General features: G+C 37.1%; 1 protein-coding gene and 1 long non-coding RNA gene across 3 annotated transcripts in view; one reads left to right on the top strand and one right to left on the bottom strand.

The window, feature by feature from the left end:
* LOC140729619 (uncharacterized) overlaps nucleotides 1-27,578 on the top strand; it is a 207,573-nt gene that overhangs the window by 169,389 nt on the left and 10,606 nt on the right. The window contains exons 13-14 of one of the 2 annotated variants that reach the window (XR_012099371.1): nucleotides 5,464-5,616; nucleotides 21,717-27,405. Coding sequence is in view for 1 of the 2 variants with exons in the window: in XM_073049583.1 (XP_072905684.1) it covers nucleotides 5,464-5,616; nucleotides 21,717-23,524 (1,961 nt within the window). In the remaining variant the exon portion in view is untranslated. Of the gene's footprint in view, nucleotides 1-5,463; nucleotides 5,617-21,716; nucleotides 27,406-27,578 lie in introns of those variants that run through there. The other variant, XM_073049583.1, reaches the window with a different exon arrangement.
* Nucleotides 66-25,443, bottom strand: LOC140729621 (uncharacterized). Its single transcript, XR_012099372.1, has 2 exons — nucleotides 25,305-25,443; nucleotides 66-288 (listed from the first exon to the last, which is right to left on the bottom strand). It is a non-coding gene; the product is annotated as an uncharacterized lncRNA (long non-coding RNA).

Genomic DNA, 27,578 nt, shown 5'->3' with positions numbered 1-27,578 from the left:
ATGCTGCGTGATTTGTTACCCTGTTACAAATCAGTACCACAAAATAACAGACAGTACACTGCATACAATTAAATGATTTAGCTTTATAAATCTTAATTTGACTTCAGGGTTAGTGAAGAAAAAGCAAAACAAAAAGAGCCCCTTTTAATGAAACAGTCGAATGTGCATACTTTGGAGTTCATGGAGCCATTCGTCGATCCTCTTTCGATCTCCCCGGCTTTCGTTGGATCATGGCTGTGCTCCGGCATCCTCTCTCTTCATCTCCCGTCGAACAAAAGACCCAGATCACTGTGGTGTCAAGCACATGGCATGAAACAGCCTCCCATCGTTGGACAGCTTGCATTCCAAAGCACCCATTATCTCTAACCATAACCCAAACATTGCTTCTACAGAAAGATCATTACATTAGCAGTGAAACTTTCCCAGGGTGTTACAGTCTTGTCAGCCAAAAATGTTTGTTCTGCAAGGGTGATCATCAATTGGATTTATGCCCTCTGCTGGAGAAAAGGGCTCATGGTGAGAAGATTGCCTTCCTAAAAGAAAATGGTGTCTGCTCTGACTGCTTGTGTACAGGATACATCAGCAAGGTAGCAGGGAGCATCTTTCATGCAAGGCATGCAGTGGCAAGCATCCCAGCACACTTCATATTCACAGAGGGCGCAGATTCAAAACAAACTGTGAAAGAATTAGACGCAGCACTGAGTAGTGACCTGGTATCTAATGGCCTTACAGAGGCTGGTGATCATGATTGTAAACTTCCCATTGTTCCAATACAAGTAAAGTCTAAAAAGGGTAACAATACACTGGTTACTTATGCTTTCCTAGATCAAGTGTTCTGTATAATGGGCCTCATGAACAAGCTCAGCCTCTGAGGGAAAAGGACATGTATTCTCTTACACACCATTGGTTAAGAGAAGATCATGAGTAGCTATATTGTTTCAGGATTGGGAGTGGCTGGCTTAGATAGTAAAAACTATTGGAACTACCTAACATCTATACACAGAAAAATGTCCATTTGCCAGAGATTGCTTCAGAAATTGAGCTGTTGGTAGAGACAAGTGTGCCTAAGGTATTGGAGCTCTTGCAAATGATGGATCTTATGCAATTAGAACAATGTTGGGCTGTACAATGAATGGACCATTGAAAGGAGACTATGGTGATGGGTGAGACTGTGTACAATCAGAGCTGACAGTTAACAGGATCTCAGTTTTAAACTTGGATGAGCTTTGACAGCAGCAGTTCAAGGCAGACTTCTCTGGATGCAGTCAAGATGAACAACCTGGTTTGTCAAGAGAAAACCACGTTTATGGAACTGGTTACAAATTCCACAAAACTGGTGGATGGCCACAGCAAGGTTAGTTTGCCCTTGAGAAAGAAAGAGGTCAACATGCCAAATAATAGAAAGGTTGCTGAACAGCATGCTCTAACTCTAAGGAAGAGGTTTATGAAGGATTTGTCATTTCACACTGACTACACAGCTTTCATGAAGTAGGTCAACTCCAAAGATTATGCCAAAAGAATGTCAGCAGGGGATCTGAAACACAGTGATTGAAAAGTGGTATATTCCACATAATGGTGTTTATCACCCCAGAAAAAGGAATCTTCATGTTGTGTTTGCCTGTGGTGCAACTTTTCAGAGAATACCACTTAATGCTCATCCTTTACCAGGACCAGATTTACTAGCTGACTGATTTGGAGTCATAACCAGATTCAGAAAACAACCAGTGGTGATCATGGAAGATATTTAATCAATGTTTCATCAGGTTAAAGTACCAGTAGAAGATGCAGATCTGCTGAGGTTACTCTGGTGGCCTGATGGTGACCCCAGCCAAGATATGGTGGACTTAAGAATGGTGGTACCTCTCTTTGGAACAACTTTATCAGCGAGCTGTGCCAACTTCACTCTTAGGAAGTGGGTAGAACACAATGAAGAACAGTTCAGCTGTGAGACTGGACAAGGTTTTGCATTACTTCTATGTTGATGACTACCTTACATCAGTGCCCTCTGAGGAAGAAGTGGTGTCTCTGTATCATGACCTTGTTTCCATTTGTGCTAAAGGAGGCTTTCAACTTACAAAGCGGATAAGCAACAGACATAGCAAACTAGCTGATATCAGAGGAGCAAAGAGCAAAAGACATGAAAGGTTTGGATTAAGATATACCTTCAGTAGAGAGAGTACTGGATGTGTAATAGTGCATTCAGTCTGCAACTTTCAAGTTTAAGGTACGATCCAAGATAGACCACTCACCAGAAGGGGGATCGTCTCCCTGGTTAGTTCCACCTATGATACCTTAGGAAACCTAAGTCTGATAGTGCTGTCTGCTAAGAAGATCCACTGTATGTAAGAGGGTTGTTAAATGTTTGAAACCCTTGGATTTTGGAGAAATTACTGCTGCACAGTTACACCACTTTACAGATGGACACAAAGGTGGCTATGAAGCAGTAACTACCTAATGTTGCACAACTCATCCTCTCAGATGTAGCAGTTTTATCATGGAAAATCTAGGGTAGCTCTGTTGAAGTCATTTTCCATCCCTCATATGGAGCTCACTGCTGCTACAATGGCAAGCCATATGGACACATTGTGGAAGAAAGGGTTGCGCATGCAGCTTCATGATTCAGTGTTTTGGACTAATACTGATAGGACTTCTGTGCTGAAGTATTTCAAGATTGAAACATCCAGGTTCTGAACCTTCATTGTAAGCAGAGTTTCAGAAACTCTGGTTTCGCAAGCATCTTAATTGAGGTATCGAAATACTTCAAGCTACCTGGCAGATGTGGGCTCCAGAGGTTTGAAGGTGAAAGCATTTCTGAGGAATGAGTCATGGGTGTCAAGGCCTCACTGTCTTCTTCAGCATGAAATTACAGAATTTCCGGCCTGTGTGTTCTGGAAGTCAAGAAGAGTGTTACAATGAATGCCATGTTGGTTGAAGAGGAGGTAGACGCAATAACACTTATAATCTGTTACTTCTTGTCTTGGGCCCATTTGAGGAAGATGGTGACCTGGATTTTTAGATTTAAGAACCTGCTCTTTGTTTCTTAGTCAGGAAGAGAAGGCAATTGAACTTCAGTCTTACTCAGTCTGACTTGGATGAAGAACAATAAGGGTATTATTTGGAGAGAGAGAGAGAGAAATTGAGAAGGCTAAAGGTCAGATTGGTTGAGATTGTCTCTCGGGAGGAATCAAAAAGGCTGAAATAGAGATCATTGGGTTTTACTAAAGAAAGACATTTCCAAATGATTTCTCAAGTTTGTAAAGGGGAGAAAGTATGAAAAGGAACAGCCATATTACAAGCTCATTTCAGTACTTGAAGATGGTGTCTTGAGAGTGATGTTGAACAGCTTAGTTGGGCAGCCATGCCTGAAGAGTCTAAACATCCTGCTATACTATCAAAGGATCTTCATATCTCAGACCTCATTCTGATTCATGTACATCAAGAGGTGGGACATGGTGGCCGTAACCACATGTTATCCATGTTGCACCAAAACAACTGGATTCCCAGTACTAGTACAGCTATAAGAAGAATCCTGTCTAAGGGTGTTGTTTTCAATAGTTGCACGCAGCTCCAGTATGCTAGCACGTGGCAAATCTGCCTCTTGGACAGAGTCTCTCTATATGAACCTCTGTTTACACATGTACAAGTGGACTACCTTGGATCTTTTGAGGCGAAGTGCTGAAGGAATACAGTGAAGAGGTATGGGGTCATACTTACATGTCTAGCTACTTAAAGTAGCATCTTCTTGAGACATAGGTTCCTTTTGTTATTGCACTTAAACACTTTATAGCAAGACAAGGATAGGTTTGTGAACAGTGCTCTCATAATGCAACATATTTATTGGAGCTGAGCACGAATTGCGGGAAGCCATTGAGAAGTGGAATCATTTTTGGATCAGTGATGTCCTTCAAAAAGGAATTAAATGGATTTTAATCCCCCAGCTGGTTTACATCATGGAGGAACATGGGAGAGATTGATCAGGTCTGTACAAAAGGTTCTCAACTCCACCATGAAGGTGAAGTAGAGGCTTTTATCAATGGTCATCCAATTACTAAAGCATCCTCTCTTTCAAATGATTATGAATCACTGACATCCAACCATCTGTTGCTTCTGAAGAGCTCGCTATCCTTACCACCAGGAAAGTTCCAAAGGGAAGACATTTATGCTCATTGTAGATGAAAGCAGGTCCAATACATATCAAACTTGTTTTGGAAATGGTGGGTCAAGTAGTATTTATCACAGTTACAGGAACATAAGATATGGTCAGGTATAAAACATAATTTCCTCTCAAGACACATTGTGCTTATATTTGACAATACTGTGCCTCGAAACTGATTCATTGTGGGAATAGTCATTCAAGTCTTTCCAAACAGAAGAGCATTTGTGGGGCAGGTGTGCATCAAGACCAAGACCAGCTGCCTGGACAGGTCTATAACCAAGATCTGTCTTCTACACGAGACAGGGCTTTGAGGACCTACTTAGCCCCTTAATCAAGGTTACATGAAGCCATGGGTAGAAAAATTTGCCAAGAACAATCATGGTCATGGATAAGATCATGATTGCGCACGTCAATACAACACAGTGCATGATGACTATGATGATGATGGTTGTAGATGAGAAAGCCAAGAAAATGATTAAATTGGTGCTGGGAAAATTTATAAAACTGTGTATCTATATGTACATACGATCTAAAAGAATGAAGGTACTTGCATGAGTATTGTTTTCAGTGGAAGCAATGAAGTTTGTATGAGTCAAGTGTACCAGATGTGATGAGTATAATTAGGAACCAAGGGTACCACATGGAGTGACCTTGTTACATTCTGCCAGACACAGATATTGTTTGTAAAAAAAAAACTGCATTGAATAAAGAATGTTCCAATCTTGGGCCAATCTAGACAAAGTGACAGGGCAGCAAGAACACCAGTGTACTTCACTACACACACGTTTTAAGAATTGGTTTGCATCTGTGCAAGTTTACTTGCATTAAGCTATTGGATATAACAACCATTAAGTTATGATTAAGTACTGCAGCCAAATGCCACCTGAATTTGGCATATGCTGAAGGCATAGGGATTTTAAAATATTGAGATGAAAGGTGAAATTTTCAAATTGTTAAAATATTTCTTAAAACAAAACCAAAATATAAAATTGAAGAGGGATCAACAGAGATAAGAAAGGCAAGGCCCTAAACATAACATTATAATTTTCCTGTTATTAATATTTTATTTTGACCATAAACCTTGCCTGTCTGAGAGCTGCCTGTACAAATAAATGATTGAATATTTGACAATTGAAATGGATTAAACTACTTTTATTAGTATGTTGATAAAGTGTTTGATATCATTCATTACTCTTATTAATTATAAACAAAATAATGTTTCACTGGTATTTCTCATATATAACATCACAATTGTTGAATTAGAATTAAAATAGTAATATGTATTAATGAGTATGTTTTCAAATCAGAGCACCTTGTGAAGATGTCATTGGAAGACCTCCGAGAATTTCTTCAAGAAATTATGTCTAAAAACTTTCATTATGAAGATGATTTTGTTATTGATCAACTGGAAAAGTCAATAAATGAGCTGAGAAAACTGAAGCTTGAACTTCCTCCGCCAGGTATGTAGCAAATCCAAACAGACATCATTTAATAACTGTTGTTGAATGTTGTTGAATGCAGAAAGATATTTTTCAATAACTATTATATTTTAATTTCCATTATTTTAAGTAACTTCACTTTTCTGCTCCTTCCTACCAGTTATGAGCTTTTTGCCACCACCCATCTTCCCCTGTTTTCACTCTGCCTTACCCAGCTTGTAAGCCGCAGAGGAATGTTCATATTGTAAGCATATGAACTTTTGGCTAGTAGTGAATTTCCAATAGTGTTTGATTCTCTATAATAGGAAAAAAAGTCTGCAATTAACATCATGTCTGTGAATTGCCAAAGTATAAATATTAATATAAGTAAGTGGTTGCTTTGATATTGACATGTTTTACAAAAGTTGTGTGTTGAGTTTTAGGGTATAGTACTCTGTAATTTAGTCCATGTAACCATGATTTCTACATAGTACTTCAGCAAATACAGATTTTTGTTTGGTACAAACCAGTACCAACCATAATTTCTGAAGACAAATCCCTATTTGTACAGAGTTGTCAGCTCTGGCTGGACGTTATTCATGAACATTTAATCGCATGATCTTGATTTTCAAATGCCATCTCACTTCTCAGTTGAAAGGTTTTTTCTCTTCCGCCTTCTATTGTTTACTCTGACAAAATTATCGCTTAATAAAATAAAATTACTTGATTATTTTTCTCCAGGATAATTCGTGCAGGAATAAATTTTATTTTGTGAAAAATAATTAATACTAATGGGTTGATAATGTCAGGTGGCAACAGTTTTTATATTTCTGTTTGTCAAATAGCAGGGGTCACTTTAGACTTTGGATCCATTTCCTGTTAGTTCACCATATGATTTTTAGGGTTTATTTGCCACCTTGTGTCCATTTGAAGTATTGCATTTTAAATGTAACCAGCATCATAAAGCTGAAAGACCATGTAATTGAAGCATATTTGTTAATCTGCATTGTGTGGTTGCACAGCATGGCAATGGCAATTTGGGTAATAGACAAGATGCTAGCACTAAAGCCAAGGCAGTTGTAGAGAGAGCCCCAAGTCATTATAGATTCAATCAGTGTCTGGAGGAAGGATGTTGGTTCACAGTGAATGGGTCAGGCTCAAGGGAAAGAAGAAAGATTAGATTGGATCCTGGATGGAGGTGAGTCAAGACTTTCAGACATTTTAGAATTTAGGTCTTCTCAGGGTGATCAGAAATTTGGTGGTCTGGACTATCAGGTCCTTAGAAAATAGAAAAATAGCACCAGGGCTGAATGAGAAGTTGGGAGAGGGGCATTCAGGAAGTCAGGAGATGACATTGGTGACAGGGTCAGCTGATCGTGTGTGTGTGCGCGCGCACTGAATCATATTTCCAGCATAAGGTGAAATGACATGTAACGTTTTTTCAGTTGTGAAATTATGAAATAAGTAGTGATTTTTCATCAGATTGGTAATTTAAATTACAGAAGCAAGCCATTCAGTCCAATTGAACCTTATTTCATTTGCTACACCCCCCCCCCCCCATCCCATCACCCTCTTTTATAGCTTCTTTCTTGCTTACTTCTCTGTTCTGTGCCATTGGGCTAGGCTATTCAAGTAGTAGCAAATTCCACATTTAAGTTTCACGCTGATCACTCTGGTCATTTGATTATGCTCTCAAACGCATTCATTATTTTGTAAAGTGTCCTATTTAGTTACAAGCAAAATGCAACATACTTTGGAGCTTTAAACATTGATAAAGATCATCAGAGGTGACTGAGTGGAGAACACAGTTTTGGGAATATTGGCCAGAAGGGGGATACTAACATTGGTTTACATATTCTGCTAGTAGATTTGGAGGATTTTGGGGAGATGCCATGGAAATTCTCTGGTGCTTTGAGATGCCTAGATTATAACTCAAAAGTACAGGTGAGCAGTGGTCACTAATCTCTGGTACGCCATGAGTTTTGTGCTAGTTTTTGAGATGGTGCTCTTCATGCCTTTCCCTGAATGGCCAAAGGACTACAACTGTCTGGTATACCATAAACTTTGCGCCTGGATTTGACCTGTTGGCCTTCATACTTTTCCTTGGACCCTCATTGCAGTAATTATTTTCCCCAGGCCCGCTACACAAACATCTGTTGAAGATTCACAGCATTTAAAACATTGTTACAACAGTTTTTCAAATAATCTCTACATTGATTTACATTGATTAACTCTGGCTTCAAAGACTGGAAGAATCAGGATAATTAATAATTAATTAGAAAGGCAGATATGTGCAGTACAAATTGCTTTGATCTTTTGAATGAAATTAGTTGTTGTCTGTTGAGCTTCTTCAGTAAATTATATTAGAAAAAATGCATCGGTCCACAAATTTGATCCAAAGTACAAATTCTTTTAAAATTATTTCAGGAACATTTTTGATTTTAATAGACCTAAGTAGTTAGCAGGAACATTGGCTTCAGCTTGCCTGGACACAAAATGAGGTTTGCTGCTCCATGTCCCTTAACACCATATATCAGACCAACAAAACAACAGAAGAAACATTCCATTGGCATCAGGGGTAACTGCACTATTTTTCAATAGCATAATGTATGGAGGTGGTTAAACACTTGAAAAAAGTATTTCTAAAATTTCTACACATACAGTAATTGAAAACGTACTATGATGATTTAACTCTTCTGTGTGCCAATTACTAGAAATCAAATGATTTCTGTACTTCCTTATAATTTTATCATTAATTTTTGTTATTGATTTTGGCACATTCCTGAAAACTCTGTTCTCCAATTTAAGATAAAGAGAAACTATTTCTGAGGAGTTAGTTTATCGTGGAAGTGCCATCCCGACCCAAGGAGCAGAATTTACTTTTGATTTCAATTCGACCTCTCTATTCCCATTCTGACATGTCTGTCTTTAGCCTTCTTTACTGACTGGATGAAACAAACTCAGAATGGAAGAATAACATCTCATATTCCATCTGGGTAGCCTCTAGCCTGTTGGTATGAACATCAATTTCGCTAATTTCTGGTAATTTCTCACCCCTCCCTCCTTCTCTTTCTCTATTCCCCTTTCTGGTTACCTTCTCACCATTCTCTTCTCCTCACTTGCCCATCACTTCCTCTGGTTCCCCTTTTCCTTCCATTTCTCCCCACCCCCCCCCCCCCCCCCACACCCACCTGATCACCTATTGTGATAAACCATGTATACCTGTCTGGACACACCCCTCTGCTGACTGCTCCTGTGGCTCCTCCCATAGACCCCTGTATAAAGGCGAATGGGGCACTGCTCCTCCCTCAGTCTTCGACATGTCCTGCTCCCTTTTCGCTGTTAATAAAAGCCTATCGTTCATTTCCAGTCTCCTAGAATTATTGATGGTGCATCACCTATCACCTGTCAACTTGTGCTCTTCCTTACTCCCACCTTCTTATTCTGGCATTAGCACCCTTACTTTCCAGTCCTGATGAAGGATCTCAACCCTAAACAGCGATTCTTTATTCCTCTCCATAGATGCTGCCTGACTTGCTGATTTTGTACGTTGCTTCGGATTTCTAGCATCTGTAAAATTTCTTGTGTTTTCGATCAGAATTTACTTCCCTTGGGTCTCCAATACAGATAGTTTGTGGGTCATGGGGATAGTCCTTAATTAACAAAAATGGCAGGATTACACAGCTTCTGTGATGGTTAGATTTTGGAATCTTCACAAACTACTGTTTGCCATCTACTCGGCCTTATTGGCAAGTAAACAAAATTCCTGGGGTGATATATAGGACAATATTTTGAATAAGATTTTAAAGAGAACACAAAAACCATATAGTGACACTATAAATGGAATATTAAATCACCCACAATGTGAACTTGCAGGGTAAGGTGTGTGGGTAGTGGATTAACCTATCAAAAGTATGATATTTGCCAGTTTTGAAGCTGCATACATCTGATTCCATACCAAACCTATCATGTCTGAAAACCTATTCTGGAAAGGCTAGTTCCATAACTCTAATACTCTCACAGCCCTTAAAATGAACACCTTCTGGTAGCTAGAAAGCCTTGGGCAGCTGAAATATAATATACCCTGTCCCAATCTCTCATAAGGAATTTAGTATAAGGAGAATGAGAAGACATAATGGAATCAGAAGTCAAACATCCAAATCAATTTATCTCTAATAAAGAATTAAAGTAATTTGGATGTGTTTTGCTTCTAAATCCATTATGTCTCCTCACTCTGCTTTTTCCAGTTGTATTCTGCTGCTCATTACCAAGACCTTAAGTACTCTTACTTCAACCTAGCTGTCTGTGTTATATTTCCCACCACCATCCTAATACTTGCCATTTGGTAGAGCCCAACATTCCTTGACCATAATGCTTCTCCCTTTAACCGGTTGTTGAGCAATGAAGAGAATAAAAATCAATACTGTAGCAGTGTTATTAAATCTGACCTGAAATTTCACATTATTCTCTCTCAAAATGACATCACATCTCATTTCATATAGGTAAAGCTGTCAGTATCTTGGCTGTATTAATTGCAAATCATCCAAATTATCCAAGTACAATTTACCTAACCAGGAATAAGAGGAGAGAATATAACGGACAAAAGTAGAAAGTGCTGGAAGCACTCATTAGGCCATCTGTGGACACATTAGTTTCAGATTGAAAACACTTTGTCAGAACTGGTGGAAAAATGTGGTGAAAGCTGGTGTCAGAAAAAGTGGAAAAAGAATTGCACTGCAGACATGGGAGAGAGATGGATAAGACAAATGAGATAGATCTGGTAGGGGAAGGCCAGAGTTGTACGGATAAGTGGTAGAAATCACATGGTTAGTGGAGCAACCAGGAAAAAAAGTGAGGATAGTTAGAGACTGAGAATAAAAAGGAGCACACAGAGGTATAAGATGCAAGGCTATAGGTCATGCCCAGGAGATTGGGCTATGAGAAGAGTTGAACCAACTGATGAATGACTTATAGTAGAAATAGGCAGTTCTGAGACAGATTTAGAAGGCAAATTACCCAAAGTAATAGACTTTGTTTCTGAGTTATAATATGTCCAAATGGAAAATTGACATTCTGCAAGCTTAAATTGGGCATCATTATTACAGCGTAGGAATAATATTGAGTTGGTATGGCATGCAGAATTAAAGTGGCAAGCAACCGGGTGCTCCAAGTTACCCCTTTAGATTAAATGTGGTTTTCAGTAGTCATCCAATCTGCATTTGATTTCTCCAGTGTAGAAGAAACCTCATTATGAGCACCAAATGCTGGATTAGTGAATTGCTCATTTACTTGTAAGGAATTTTTGAGCTCTTTTATGGTTGGAAGGAGAGTGTTAAAAGGACAGATGTAGCATCTCCTGTGGTTGAATATGAAAGTGCTGTAGAGAAGTAGTCGGTACAGTAGGTACAAAGAGCTGAACAGGGAGTTCCTTTGGAACGTTGAATGGGGAGGAGATGGGGAGATGTGCATGAAGTTGTTGAAGCTGATGGAAATTGCATGGCATGCATGTAGATGTGGTGGATTAGAAGATGAAGTCAATGGAATTCTATCCTTCCTCTGCTCAGGAGAGAAGAGATGAGAACTGAGATATGTTCAACAATGGGAGAAGTGAAGCCACAGTTCAGGAAGAAGGAAGACATCTTAAAAGCACCTGTGTGGAAATTATTATCTTTGGAGAAAATACGATAAAGACAGAGGAGCTGAGACAATGAAGTCTTTACAGGAGGCAGGACAAGAGAAAGCATAGTCCAGTAGGCAATATGGAGTGTTTCTGGAATTTTCTGTTTTCATTTCCGATGTCAGCACCTGCTGTTTTGATGAACCTATCATGAGTTTCACCTCTCAATTTTACCTTGAGGAAATAAGCAGTATTTGAGCTTGCAGTTCCAAGTGGCAATCAAGCAATATTTAAATTGGCTTGAATATTATGATAATTAAATCTGTAATTGTGCTCGACTTTCAAGCTATGCATTTATTACTTAAAGTTGTTCTTATAGAACCCAAACCGAGATATGGCCTTTGCACACACCCTCTTGAAGAATAATGTTTTCATTAAATGAAAATTTAACAAAAGAGGAAAACAAATAGATGAGACTTATGGTGACTTAATGATTTATTGTACAGATTGGTTGTCTTTACATTTGAAGGAAGGAGGCAATAAAGTTCAATTGAAGTTCAAAATTTTACATTCCTGCTTCATGCACTTTTTCCAAGCTTAGAGGAGCACTGCAATGCAAACTGATCTGGCTTTATGTCATGTAAAAGATTATCCCATACAATATACTGTACAAAGAAAGGGTGAAAACATTGTTTCTATCATAGAACTAATGTAATCCTAATTGCAGCATGAAAAATAAGCACTTAAAGATGAAAATGATGTCATAAAGAAGAGAAAGTTGCACTTTGCTATTGGGATACTTAGCAAGTGTAAAACTTTGTTATTCTGTGCATCCAGTAAAGATGACCATAATTTGCTCTTTGCAGTAAATTAACTTTCTTCCTCGTTGATCATTGATTTTGGAAAGTTGTATTTACTTTTCCTAAAATATTAAAAGGGAATAGTTGACAAATTGACCTAATAAGTCCAACCAAGTTGCAAAATATCATGTTTGATTTAAACCAGTAAATTAATAATGTAAATTTCTTCTTCCTATTTTATTCTAATTCTGGTTAATAATTTTCATTCCAATGTGAAATATTAAAACCAGGTTCAGTTTGCTAGGAAAAAATAATGATGTTAAACACCTGTTTTATTGTAAAAGATGTTAAAACCATCATCATCAATCCAAGTAAAACTGAAGTCAATAACATCAAGGGGAAAACACTCCGATGGTTAGATTTGTACCTCAAATTGAGAAGTAGGATTGTCAATTTTCCATTCCCAGGTTGTCATCAAAGCAGTTCCTCAGACCCTGAAGAACCATCTTCAGATGTTTCACTAATGCCCATCCTTTCATCATGGTGAGAATTGTCAATGATTGCAGAGTTCAAATCCATTTGGGACTCCTCCATAAAAAGGAAAAGTCTGTATCTTTCTACATCAAGACCTAGCCAACATTCAGGCATGGGTTGTTAAGTCGCAGCTGACATTTGCCCCATGCAGGAGCCGAGGAATAATCAACTCCAACAAGGAGTCAATCCATCTATTCTTTAAACAGTGTGACCATAGGTGAGTCCTAAATCATAACATCCTGCAGGGGGAGCAAGTTGAATGGTTACCATTGATCAGGAACACAGCTGATCAGAACCTAAAACATAGAACAGTACAGCAAAGAAATAGGCCCATTGGTCCACAATGTCTGCAATGAACATGATGCCGAATTAAACTAAATCTCTTCTGTCTGTACATGATCCATGTCCCTCCATTCCTTGCATATTCAGGAGTCTATCTGCCTCTATCAGCTACATACAGGACAAGTCAATAGATGAATATCCTACAATTTTTTGACATATCAAAGCCTCTCTGCCTTTGGAAGGCACAAGTCAGGAACTTAATGCCTAATGAGTACATCTCCAACAACAGTGAAGAATATCAACATAATCCAGAACAAAGCAGCCCGCTTGATTGGTACCCAATCAACCACTCTAGACCTCCACCACTGACATACTGTGTTATAATATGTGTATCTTTAAAATGCACTGCAGTTACTTGCTTAGAACACCTTCCAAAATCAAGACCTCTAGCATCAGGGGGGAAAGGATATCAGATGCAGTGGAATGCCACCTTCCTCATGTTCCCCTCCAACTTAACACTCTGTCTAAACCCTGGAGCTTGCTACCCAACTGCATTTCAAGAGCATCTTTGCCAGATGGATTGCAATAGTTCATAAAGGTGAATTACAACCACCTTTTCAATACTTTCTGCCTAGATACCATCAAATGAATTAACTAAATTAATCAAAGAGAAGATCCACACAAAAGTTAATTTTCCAATATGTAACTATATTGGCAAAATTCTGAAATTGGGGCCTGAAAATATCTTAACAATTGTAAATGGGAATAGAGTTTTATTTTGTGTACCAACAAACAGTTATCTGTGGAATTAGAAAGGAAGAAAAACGATTTTAAATAGTACTGTGGATTGAAATCATAAAAAGGAAATTTAAGAGGAATTTAGTCTTCTACAGGTTATCTTAACAAAAATAAGTGACATTATAATGAATTGCTCCTGAAGAAAAGTGACCATAAAAAATAAGAGAATTCGAAGGAAAATATTTTCAGTTCACATTATTGCTCACTCTTAAATCTTTGAATTGTCTCACATGCAAATCTAGATTTATGATGCACTACTATACCACCAACAACAGCCCACAATGCCTTTAAAATAATTCAAGTTATTCCAAGCAGCTTTTGAAAGTAACAATGTAACCAAAAAGTCAGTGCAGGAAAGATACATAATCCTGGATCACCCCTTTAACAAACTTAAATTACTTCTTTTTTTTGTGTGTTCTTGTATTATCAGAGATACACATCAAGTTAAATATAATTATCTGGAATTTTGAATTGCTCTTGTAGGGAATATTTTGATAGTTCCAGTTGTTGGCTTTATTATGACTACGTTATTGGTAATATGGAAGAAGAGGTTGCAGCAATTTGCTTAACCTCCTGATTTCCCATGTGTCTGTTCTCTCCTGCTTCCTTTATATTCTTCAAAGAGATTGACCAACCTCAGCTTCCTAAATGCTATATCTGCTTTTTTGTTCGTTTTGACTAAATTTGCAACATCTCTTCAATAATTTAGCAGTTCAATAGTTACATTTATTATCAGAGAATGTATACAATACACAACCTGGAATTCTTGGTCTTCAAAAACATCCACGAAAACAGAAGAGTCCCCCAAAGAACGAGTAACAGTCAAAGCGTTAGAACCCCAAAGCCCCAAAACCCTCCCTCCCACATACAAGCAGCAGCAAGCATCAACCCTTCCCCACTTACTATAGCAAAAAGCATCAGGACCCACCACCCACCAAGGAAGCAATAGTCAAGTCCCTGAGAGAGGGAGAGAGAGAGAGAGCATGATCGGCAGTACAACAAAAGCTGATAATTCACCTGACAATTTGACATGCCACAGGCTAGAGGTGTCACACAGTGGGAGGGGGGCTAACAAATCAAAAAAAAATCAACTCACTGATTATGATGTTAAAGTCTGCCGTGTCACTATTTTTTCCTGAGTTCTCTGACTCGAGAATCAGCAGCAAACTCTCCCCCACCAAGAAAGCAATTTGCCAAGTACAGAGACTGCCAACAGCCAATCAACTGTTCCCAATATTCTGTTTTCTTTCACGACACTTCAGTCAATGACACCGGCCAAGAATCGACTCATTCACAGGGCCGCAAAGCCTCAGCACCCCAGAGGAGCGCTCGTCTTCCAGGTTGCGCCCTTGGGATATTGAAGAACAGCCAGCCAGTGAGCCCTTGGAGTGGGAGCCATCATCGTAAAGAGTCACAGTTTAAATGCAGCTGCAGGTCAAGGACACTGACAGAACCCATCCACCTTGAAAAGAAAAAAAAAAGTGACGTCGTAGATAGACATTAAGCTGTTTCTGTAGATGAGCTTGAAGATGCTGCCTTCTGATGTCACTTAATATTCCTGAACTTTGCCATCCTTGGCTTTCTTGCTGACATGAATACGCTGGTCCTGAATTCTCACCAGCTGGCCTTTAAATGACTCCCACTTGTCAGATGTGGACTTACCTAATAACAGCTGCTCCCTATCTACTCTCCTTAGTATGTATTATGTCTCGCAACAGCGTAGGAAACCATGGTCAGTGTCAGAGAAGGATGGAGAGTTTAAGTGACATTTCCAATTTGAGATCCTTCATTAGAACTGGGAAAGAGTTTCATCACAAAAAGCCAGTAAGAGCATAAAGGGCATGTGTCTATTTTAACATGTTAACAGTTTCAGTCTTGTTCATCTGTTTTATTATAATATCATCAGTCATTTGTTTCCAAAGATCCTGTTGAGTTATTTGCTGTTGGTGGTTTCCCCCTTCTCTCTTCTCTTCTGCTGGAAAAGCCTCTCGAGTTTCATTTTTACTTCGGCTGGAAAGGTAATGACTATGTTAAAGCTGAATCGTTCCAAAGGCAATTAGACCCCTCTGATTTCAACACAATTGCATGCGTGTCGCTATTTAGCGAGTATTAACTGATATCTTGGCTATGGAACATCAAGGAGTCGCTCTTTCCTGATCTGCACATGTGCACTTCCTAAAGCAGTTCACAAGATACAAGTTAGGAGTTGCAGCTCATATTTTGTTCTTTTTATAACTTAAGAATATTGAGGCTAATTTTAGTTCTCACTGCTACATTGATAGAGATCAGTTGACATAGATGTGAAATTGAACCCAAGGTCTTTCTGGAGTGTTTAGCCAAGTTTGTCAATATTCTATAGATTAATCACCAAACCATAAATGTAAGAATCTACGTTTGCCTTGTAGCCCTTCATAGACAATAGACAATAGGTGCAGGAGTAGGCCATTCGGCCCTTCTAGCCAGCACCGCCATTCACTGTGATCATGGCTGATCATACACAATCAGCACCCCGTTCCTGCTCTCTCCCCATATCCCTTGACCCCACTAGCTTTTGCTTAATGGAACAATTTGCAATGCTATTTGGACTTTTCTGTGCCACATTCTTCTTTTTGACTTTGCAATAATAACAACATATTAAATGCATCAAATTGCTTACAGAGCATTTTGCAATGTCATGAGTTTGTGGAATGCTGCACATAAAACAAGTCTTTTTTTCCTCTATCTTTTTAGTGAACTTTATGTACTTTATATGATTCTTCAATATCATACCTGCAGCTTTTTCCTTTGCCATCTTCACCCTTGCTGCACTTTTTTCGTTTATACCTCCTTGTTCTCACAAGTATCTATTACAGATTTACTTTGTGTAACCTGCCCACTACGAAAAATAGATGATATAATTCAAAATTAAAACCTGCATCATTGGGTACTATTCATGTTAAGCATTCAGATTTCAGACAATGTAGAATAAAATGCAATTCCTAACTTAAACCACTGTCAAGTCAGTAATGTACCTTAGCCTTGTCATTATTAGGATTCAAGAGGAAGAACAAAGCTTTCCTCCATTGGAAGGAAAGTGCACCATAAAGGAGAGAAACCCAAGCCTGCTGTACATAATTTTCACTTTTTCAGAAGTCTGTATTTGTTATCTGTCTGTTCCCTTTCTATGTAGGGCTAGAGGTCCATGTAATGGTAAATGACGCATTGGTAATACTAAATTGATTTTCAAAGATTGAGTAAGACAATGTGGCACAATTATGTTGTGCAGGTAGGGTCACCTACCAGGTATGACTCTCTCAGCAAACAGAGCAGATTTCATTCAAATGGACTAAGTTGAGGCTTATATATAGGGTAGGCTTAATGTTCAATGTTCAACTTGCAGCATTGTCATCATATACTTATATTTCTTTTCAGCCTAAAATTCCATTTCAGCTCACTGGGTCTATGCCAGGTCACAGAACAATCATGTTCTCCATTAATTTTTCAGATAAAATACTCTCCCACATTCCTAACAGCACCCTGCCTACAGGATTCTCCCACTGACACAGTAAGAGTAATTTACAGGTGCCAGTTAACCTATCTCAGTAGTTTACATTCCCATTGAACACATTACCCTTCAGAGAACAGGAGAGTAATGTTTTTTTCTCTGCTAGTCCATGGCATGCTGCAAGAATTATTTTGCAACTGAGGTCATAGCTCAATCAAAATTTGCAACAGAAAATTTGCTTCCGTTGGAATCTTTAGAAGGCCTATTTCTGTTGCTATTGTCATTTATTATACAGAATGAATGCATTGTTATAAATTATATTTCTTTGTAATGCTTCAAAAGTTTAGTAAATGTCCATGAAATAACAGTGTTCCAATTGTTTTAACGAGTTAACAATAATATATAAATCATGGAATAGAAATATGTACTTGACTGCTAGTAAAGTGAAAAGAATAAAAGATTAATGGCATAACTCAAAAGAAATTAATTTTGATCCCATGGTACCCAAAAGAGTTTAATATTAACACTTCACTGATAATTAAAATGAATTCTAAATATGAGAACATATTATTTAGTTATTTGAAGCCCTGTAAAACAGTTAAAATCAAAGAATGCGGAAATGTACCAAGAATTTTTCGTTACTGTCGTCCACTAACGACCAAATTGGTTGGTTAGTTGTGTGTGTGTGTGTGTGTGTGTGGGGGGGGGGGTGTTATTGCAAGTCTCAGAACCTGTCAGATATTACTGCATTTGTACCTCACAATGCTGAAACAAGGTTGCTGAGGCAGTTAGGGCCTGCAGCTAAAGACTGAGAACTGAGGTTGAGGAATTAGATGGGAATTTGAGCTCTGCAAGTAGAATGAATCCACAAACGAGTGCATGGGCTTCCGCAAGCTAAATTCAGGCTGGATGTACAGGGGAATATGTTTACAGAAGTGATTTGGATTGCACATGAATTTCCAAATCAAAACTGGGTTTTCCCTGCAAGTAAGATTAGGGTGGGGAGTGGACCTGCACGCAAAATCCATCCATAGGTCAGTTTCATTAAAATCATGTAAGTGGCTAGAAGGATAGATAGGTGGGGCTGGAGACTGCATGAGTGTAAGAGACCTGGAGGTCATTTGTTTTTATTGCATTTCTATTGCATTTTCCTTTATTCAGATAACAGGCTGTTTTGCTGATCTGTGTTTTAGTGCCAGATATTAGTCATTTTGTGAAACTTGGAGCATTTTCTCCATCTGAAACTGTTGTCACACTGAAAATATTTACAGTGAGAGGATTGTTAAATTTAGTCACATATCCTACCATTCTTTGATGCTTACTACCAACCATTCCATTCCTTAAAACTATTAAAGGAAAAACAAAAACAGCATCTTCTAGCAAGACTCCTGTCTGGATTTAGAGTAAGGTTGGCTGCCACCATGTGCCTAGGTGACATTCAGAACAATTGAATATTCTTATTGAAGATAAATCTTCACTCCTCTTTCATTCCTTGAATTGTATACCGAGGGGAAAAAACTTACAGTGAAGTGAAAACTACTTCCCTAAATATCTTTTCTATAATATATTTCTAATTTTCTATAAACTATAATTAATAGTTTCAGAACTAATATCTCAACAGGAATTAGTTTACTTTGTAACCCAAGTTCTTCACTGGAGAACTGGAAAATTACATTGCAAATGGATAAAAGGTATATAAGTGAATAAAAAATAATCTTACGACCAAAGGAGTGAAGACATGTCAATCAGAGAATAGTACAATATAAAGATGTTGCATCAGAGTGTTCAATGAAAAACTACAACGTGAGGCGTATTCTGAACTCTATCTATCTCAGCAATGTCTGATTTTGTAAACTCTTATTTGCTGATTTTTTTCTTTTATTTATAATCATGTTTAGTAGTTAATCACATAACATTTAAAGAGTCAATAGGTCCATCAACCCATTCCTGATTTTTAGAATTGAATGTCTGATCCTTTCACTTCTAATCTTGGTAATCAATTGAGGCAGAAGTTTACAAAGGACATTTCATCCTTTCCAAAGGATGTTTTGAGAAAATCACTTGTACTTTCAGAGATTAAGTACGCAGAATATAATACTGATTTCTATTCGGTAGAAACCGTATCTCATTTCACCTAATCTTGCTGTACTTAAATATGCAGAGTGTCATCTGCAGCATTATATTTTTGAGTACAGTACTGGATTGGTCCAGATAGGCATATATTTAGGAAATCAATCAAATGACTATTGAGCTGTTTAGAATTTATAATTGGACTCATGGATTACTTGCCGTTTGAATGAGTGCAACTCAAACAATACTCTGCAAGCTTGATGCTAATCTGATGTTACTTACTCTTCAGACCTGCAAAGCTATTGTCATCCCTTTATCATTGCTAAATTTAGTATAATGGATTCTGGTTAGTTGGGACACATCAGGGCCAGTACCTTTTAGCTCAATTATGTAGCTGCCCCAATTAGCTGAAATTTCATGGAAATAGTCAAAAAGGTATAAAATAGACAAACTGAGCAACAAATTATATATTTAAATGAAATACACAACAAATTCAAACACACCAATGCTACTATAGTGCTATAAAACTATGTAATAGTTCCTAATAGTTACCAATGGAATAATTCATCTAATACACACTATTGTGTTCTTTTGATTGACTGTAAATGAACAAAATCAGAGTAGACACTTTGCGCAGCTAATTGATAATCTTCATTTTCATTGTAACATTCAAGATAATTGATGATAGCTTCAAATTCTTTGTAGTGCCTGACTTGTTGAAGTAGTGAAATAGTTTCATTTTTATGCCCAGCTATTTCAGCAAAGTGACATCATGCTTAAAATTAAGAGAATTCATTCACTTTGACAGGCAACTCTAATTTTAGTGTATATATCATTAGAAAAATATTGCAGTGTCTTGAACCCTTTTTAAATAAAATCACTGACAGCTGAAGATTGTCCTGTTTGTTTTAAAATAGTAAATGTGAACTCTTTCATCGTATTAGTAAAGGTGTAAAATCATTAACACATCCATGGCAGGATGGTAAGAGACAGGTTTACTCCAATAATTTCCTGTTTGATATAGTCAAATATTTTATGAACCTAAGTGTAATTGTTTAATTATAAGCAGTCACTAACATATAATGAGGAATCTTACACAGGTTAATATCTTTTAAGGAAATAATACGGTCCATAATTTATCAATTGTAATTTTAATGAGTTAATTGGAGAATTGTTTCATTTTGGTTGTTCAGTATTTGAACATTTAAACCTGAATTGAATATCAAATGCTTCTAATGATGAATAGCTATCTTTTTCTATTAAGTTCTCCACCTCCAGGTATAATTCTCTGATTGAGAGCTAAATGCAAAAAAGTACTGGCTGATTATCACTCTGAAACCATTCTGCAAGTGATGGATGGACCTGCATATATTTGCAATCTCTCAAATTACCTATATGCATTTTACCTTCCCTTATTTTCCTTCCACTTAGCGGGTACTCAGATTATATCGGATGCCTTCATCAAACCAGGAAATTATTGGAGTAAACCTCCCTCTTACCATTCTGTACCTCAACATCCTGGTGTCCATTTCTGAACTGGCATATTTTAATTTTCTGGTCTTTTTAGTTTACTTTCCAAATTTCTACTTTATGCTTCAATTACTAGGAAGAGCACTTGTTACAGATTTGCCCAAAACACGTTTCTTTCCTTCTTGTGCTGCTTTTCTGTTTTCTTCATGACGCAGATGTTCTTCAATGAAAGGCTCAAAGATCCAAAAAAAAATCATGCAGTATTTAACCAATTTTAGGAATGCTTCTTTGTGAGTTGATTTCAGTAATTAAAAATATAACATTTTAGGTGCAAGCGATTTAACACCAGGTCCTAACAAATCCTAACACCAGGTCACCTAAACAAATTCGATAGCAGCATCTCACATAGAATTCATTTCTGGCAATATTTTTAATAGCACAGGATGAAAGGTTAGTAGGCACTTTGGTCATTCACTACAATCATGGCTGATGTTTTATATCAGTGCAACTTTCCTGTTTTGCCTTTATTCCTATAATATCTAATACACTCTTGACTTCTGTCATAAACCTTCTGAGCACTGAAACTCGATATCCCTCGGGTAGGGAATCCCAAAGATTCACTCCTCTAGGTGAAGTAATTTCTCCTCCATTGTTGACTAAACAGCCAGCCACTCAAGACTGTAAACTCATGGTCCAGACATTTGAGCTTGGGGAAACATTAATTTTGCATGTATCGTATCAAGCCTAATTATAAACTTGTATGTTTCTATAATATTATTTCTTAGTTTTCTAAATTCAAGAGGGTATAGATCAACTGCTTAATCTTTCCAGATCAATGTTGTTAACTGTGAAACATGACTCCACAGTTCTCTCACAGAAAAGAGTGAATGTTTAGCATTAGCTAATGTAAGTTGACTAGCTGACTGAGGGGCAATTACAAGGATTCATAATCACACCAATGTTATTAAATGTGCCAGCCTAAGAAAATAAGGCAGACTCTTACTCTTTGCTTTTGTTCCTGTTGCTTTTTTTTGTAATATACTTCAAGCTTCAGGTTAAATGGTATCTTTTTTTTAATCCATTTTAGCAAAACCTGATGAGTTTCCCTGCAAACCATTAGGACAGGAAGTTTCAGTCACTTTAGCACCAGAGAAGACTAACATCATGGCCAATGGAAAGAATGAAAATATTAATGCTCCACCCAGTGTCTTTGAGCATGATGATGAGGTAAATGAAAAATCACCAGATGAAAATTATCTGCAGCCTCCTCTCTCTGAGACGGAGATTCCTTCTCCAGAAGAATGTCAAACTGCTGTGGAGAAAAGCCTTACTCCTTTGGAAATATGTAAATCTCAAGCTCCGGTTCATGACAGTTCCAAATCTCCCTCAGAAGACCAAACTCGATTACCAAAAGAAAGTGAAGTACAGCTTTCAGAAACGAGTCAACCATCCAGTATAGAGGTTACAGAACAATCACCAAAGAAGGAAAATATGTTACCTGTTGAAAGTATTGAGACTTGTACTGCAGAAGATAACGCAGTCCCAGGTTCAGAAGTTAACCTTATAGTTCCAGAAAAAGAAACCACCAACTCTCCAGAAGAAACTACAATAAATTGTCAAGATATGAGCAAAGCAGAACATACAGGAACTAATGAAGTAGTTGTAACTGAACTTCTGCAAGAACAATCTGCATGCTCTGTAGAACTCATAAACACGGCTACTGAGTCCCCACAAAGATTGGAGGTATTTGCTTCAAAGTCAGTGAATGAGGAGTCACTAGATAAAGAATATAGCAGTACTGAGTTGTCTCTGCAGAGAAATAATGAACATAAGGAAACAGAAAACAGTGAGAATATTCCTTTACTTTTAGGAGAGTCTTCATCAGTAGTGCTGTTGTCTCAAGAAACACATTTATTGGTTCAATATCCACAACAAACTCTTTCTGATATGGATGTCCCTCATCAGCTGGAAGTACATAACCTTATTGAAGAACCACAGTCTATATCGACAATGAAACTTTCATCTCCAGAAGAAGAGGAATTATTCTTTAGTGATTTAACGCATGAAACTTCAGTTGATTTGAGCAGCAGAACAATAGAAGATATGAGTGAGTTCCAAAGTGGAAAAAGAGTTTCAAATGTTTCTTTGTATGACAATTCCAGTGTTTCTCAATATGAATATCAGTATGATCAGATTATTTCAGAACCAGTTATTCATTATGAAGAAGTATGTGCACTTCCTCAGAAGGAACTGGTGGGATCAGAATCAATGGGCTTGACTGCAGCAGCAGCTAATTCATCATTGACATCAGATTTAATAGATAAACCACAACCTGTTGAACAATCCTCGACATTTTACCAATGGTCTTGTAACACTTATGATCCTGAAAGCTATGTCATCTCTTCTGCTCACCAGAGTCCTTCCAAATATTCACCACCAGTGCACAAGCAGGATCCTATAAGAAATCAAAATGTACAGAGTACGGAGCAACTGACAGCTAACACTCAGACCTCACCTATCAGGCAGTGTTTAAGTAGCTCTTGTAAAGTAGTAAGGTCGATGACTTCAGTTCACGTGGCACATGCAGCTGAGCAGAATCTTATAAACTTCAGGTACATGGCACTGCCTCCACAGGATGACTTGCAGTTGATTGCAACATGTGATGAAAAAGGGACTTGCACAGTAAAAGAGATTGACTACCCTGAAGTTATTATTCCAGTTAGCAACATAAACTTGGATGAAACTGTAAGTCTGTTAAAAATACCAGCTTATTCTTCCCATACTGATACAACTGTACAGCAAGAAAATGCCACAGACGAAACTTCAAATGTAGGCTCAGAGAACTGTTTAGCAATGTCTACAGAATACCAAGATCATGACGCTGTTACATTATGACAACAGTCATTCAATTTTACTATTATGCACTTCACATTGATCAAATGTTTAATGTATTGCAAGCATTTATATGACAAAGGCAGCCATACATTTTCCACTCATTTAAATAATTGTTTAACTATGCTTTAAGGAGACCTGTATGGTGATTAATTGATACAAAAAAATCTATGCAAAATGTCTCATTTCATAAATATACATATCTTACAAAGATATTGTAAGGTTCTTTATTCTGCAAATCACATAGAAAAGATGGATACAGATAAATACACTTAAACATTTCATTAAATGTTTATTGTATTGTGGTCTATATAATTGTAAGTCAAACCACGTTTTGTTTATCCCAGTGCATAATCACCATCAAATGCATGAAACGAGTGAGCAGGCTCACAAAATAGCAAATACTGTAGCACACTTTCACACAAGGAAGTTTGACATTGTTTTCCCAGGTGGACTGATATTTTACCATCATATTAATAGCAGCCAATGCTAATTGGATTTTTCATGCAATTTTTCTGCCTTATTTGATTTTGTTATGTATAATACAGGAATTGCAATGAAACAGTAATTCTTAAGTAAAAAATGATAACATTGCACACAGATGAATTTTTTTAAGTCTTTGGAGTATTCCTTGTACAATATGTACTTAAAAGAGTACATAATTTGCATATGTTACAACAATGTTTGTGTAAATAAGTGCTGGAAATTTCTGACATAATTTTTAGTCTCCTGTAACTACAGTTTTTAATGATGTGGAAAATAATATAAATATCTGTGTTGTGATGTTCAAGGGCCAGAAAAGTAGTTGTTGATGTTTACTATAACTTTTAGAAAGAAACTTTGGCAAAACATTGTTGAAACTAAGCCTGTAATCACTTTTTTTGTGAGGGGAAGATATTTGAAGCCATTCCCTGGCACTTGCCTTGCCTGTAGCAATGATCCATATAACTTTTTGGTCAGAATTGAGAAGCTATTATTATATGACATCAACTCAGGAATACAGTATTCTTGCTTGGTGACCACCTGCAAGTAGTAAGTATTTGCAGTAACCAAAAGAGGACAAAAATGGTGCTCAGCACAAAAATTGTTAGTTGTGTAATATGTGTTCTAATGGAAGAAATAATAACCTTGAGAACTGAATGGGAATATTTAACTGATGTGTGATGTACATAGTTTTTTTTTGTATAGTCTGTTCTTAATTTTGCACTTTCTGTATCTGTTATGGACAGGCACACCACTTTTTCTTTAAAAAGTTTTACAGTTTCAATGATGGATTGATAACATGAACATAATATTGCTCTACTTGTTAAATATTGTAAATTTATTTCTGCAGGGCTTTTACATTAGCCATGTTTTCTGTTCTTTCAGTAGAAAACAGGCAAATTACTTTGAATAGTGTGGAAACATTATTTTGTGTCATGATTTACATTGTTTCTAGCACCAACAATATTGTAAACAAAGCTTTATGAACATTTTGATGTGTTGCATTGTAATTTGTAGCCTAAATTTAATGTGGTGAAAATATCATTTCATAAAAATATACTCCTGTCTTGTGTAAATTTTAGTTAAAATCAAACTATGCACATAGACAAAAGGGTATGGTTTTAACTACCCGTCTGGCAGAAACCAGGATAGTGGCTAGTTAAAAAATTACCACTCAAATCCGAACTATTTCCACTTTCAAATTGCATGGCATTGCAGGCAAATGAGTAATCCACTTAAATCTTGAGCAGTTAGACTCCAAATAATTTTAAGTAGCATTGGAACAGAATAACTAACTAACCTCCTTTTCCACAAAGCAGGAGCAGATCTGAAGACAGAAAGGCCATGTGTGGTAGGTTTTAAACTTTTCTTTGTAGGCTGAGTTGAAGCACATTATTTGTTGGCACCAGGAAGTTCGATCGTCTGTTATGTGATGGGCGTTATCAAGTATGTTTTGCACTGGGAGTGCACTTCCTGATATGGGCTCATAAGAACAGAGATTACAGGGTACACATAGTGGCCTTATACTGTGTAGCATAATGACATTAATGTCATTGGCCTGCACATAGTCTTTGCAAATCTGGCCTGCCTATAACATAGGCATCAAGACTATTAAAATATATCTCCGTATTATTAAGAGGACTAACTTTAACTGAACTATTGCAGGGAATCTACAGAATCCATCTTCTTCCTATCAGGAGCTTCCTTTAAATTTTATTAGCTGCTTATAACCCTCAACCAATTCTCCTTGGATGCTGCATTATCCCCTCTTTACTTTCTTTAGTCATCTCCTCAAACTTTACCTCCAAATTATCTCCTCACCCTATCCCCAGGTACCTTCTCTCAACCTTCCACAGATCTTTGCCTATTTTACCTCTTCCCTGCAATCTCTTCCCATCTTTTCATTCAACTGCAGAAGATTATAGAGGAAAAATGATGGAAGCACACCTTTGGTGTCATACATAATGGCACACCTAAGCTAGGAACTTCATACAAAGCTGTCACAGGCACCTTTGTACTGCACCACTTCAAACTGTGTATTTTAGATATGTTCCAGCCTGTCAGGCAGTTTACACCTCTGATATTTCCAGTTATTCTGAAAAATTAGTGGAGAAAGGTTACCAAACTTTGTCTCCACTAATTTGTTATTCTTTACAGTATTGTTTAAACTGTTGAAAAATAAATTTCCCTCAAGTCATGACTCTATTTAATCCTTCATCTATTTCATTTTTATGACAAAAATGGTTTTAAAATAATTGTCAAGTAAATTTAATCTACTTCTCAAAATAAATCATTTTATCAACCTGTGATTTAGAGAAATGAATTCACTAGAATTTAATAGAAAACAATAATTGAGAATCAAGAATACATTTGAAAGCTACAAGAGGACATGTAGGTAAAAAGCAGAGAATGTTAAAGGAAGACAAAAACATTAATACAATGTTCATGCAGTTATAAGTATTCATAATACAGGTTCAAATTGAAGTGAACCAATTCATTTAAATAATTTAATGTGAGTTGCATTTAGTTGCAATATGTGGTACAGTCTCCTCAATGAATTTAACCATCGTCATTGTAATCCAACCAACCAAATTATTAGTGTTTCACTTTAGAAATATAAAGCACTTATTTCTCTTATTATTTAGTAATGTGATCACAAGATTCAGAAATCTTGTCAGAGATGCTCAGAAAAATAGTTAAATGATTTCAACATTGTAATGATTTAATAACATTTGAACAGGCCAAGGTTGCAGAATTTTTATATTACGTGTCCTTATCCTTTTCCTGCTTGCATTTTGGAATGTGCCACTTAATGACAGTGTGCATTGAAACCAATATACATTTATAAACCTGCTTCAAAGTTCTTGTTGAATAGACAGAAACAGGAAGCCAAGTACGAAAGGAAATCCCCTTCATCTACAGTTCAAGGTATGTAGTAGGGAAGGGGGAGGGGAGAAAGAACTGAATGACTGGTGTGAGAAATTGAAGAAAATGTTATACCACATACTGTATAAGATACTCTCTTATGTTTGGTATATTGTTACCTTTTTATTTCCAGGATTTGTTTCAATTCATTTTTAATTACATTGGTGACTGAAGATTATTAAATTATTATTTCAAACAAAAAAATTCAAAATATTAAAAAGACTAGACAAAGAGATGAAAGAAAGGATGTGACTCAGCTCTTGATCAGTCTTAAACTAAAATAGAACTAAGTTCAATCTTACAAGGTGCTAGAAAGTTTGCCTCTTGTAACCTAATGTTGGGTGACAATAGAATCAAATTCCTTTCTGATGACTATCACAATTTTTTTTTGCAGTATCGTCTGCGTTTAAAAAGGAAGAAAGGCCACTGAGCTAAAACAGTTATAAGGCCACAGGAATTCAAGGAGCTGTGTCCAAGTATGAGTCAGAATTTTATCAATGTTAGGAAATGTGCTTTTTTAATCTATTAACTTTGATTAGGCTGTTAAGATTTGTAAGTGACTACACTGCATAGCAGTGAAAAACACATTTTTAGTGTTACCATCCATTATTAAATTCCATCCTTGCAGCACAGCACTGGATGCACTTTG

Source organism: Hemitrygon akajei, chromosome 6, assembly GCF_048418815.1.
Source record: "Hemitrygon akajei chromosome 6, sHemAka1.3, whole genome shotgun sequence".
In the NCBI taxonomy this organism is placed as follows: Eukaryota; Metazoa; Chordata; class Chondrichthyes; order Myliobatiformes; family Dasyatidae; genus Hemitrygon; species Hemitrygon akajei.
Note: the sequence above shows the minus strand (reverse complement) of the source record. Positions and strands in the feature narration are given on the sequence as shown.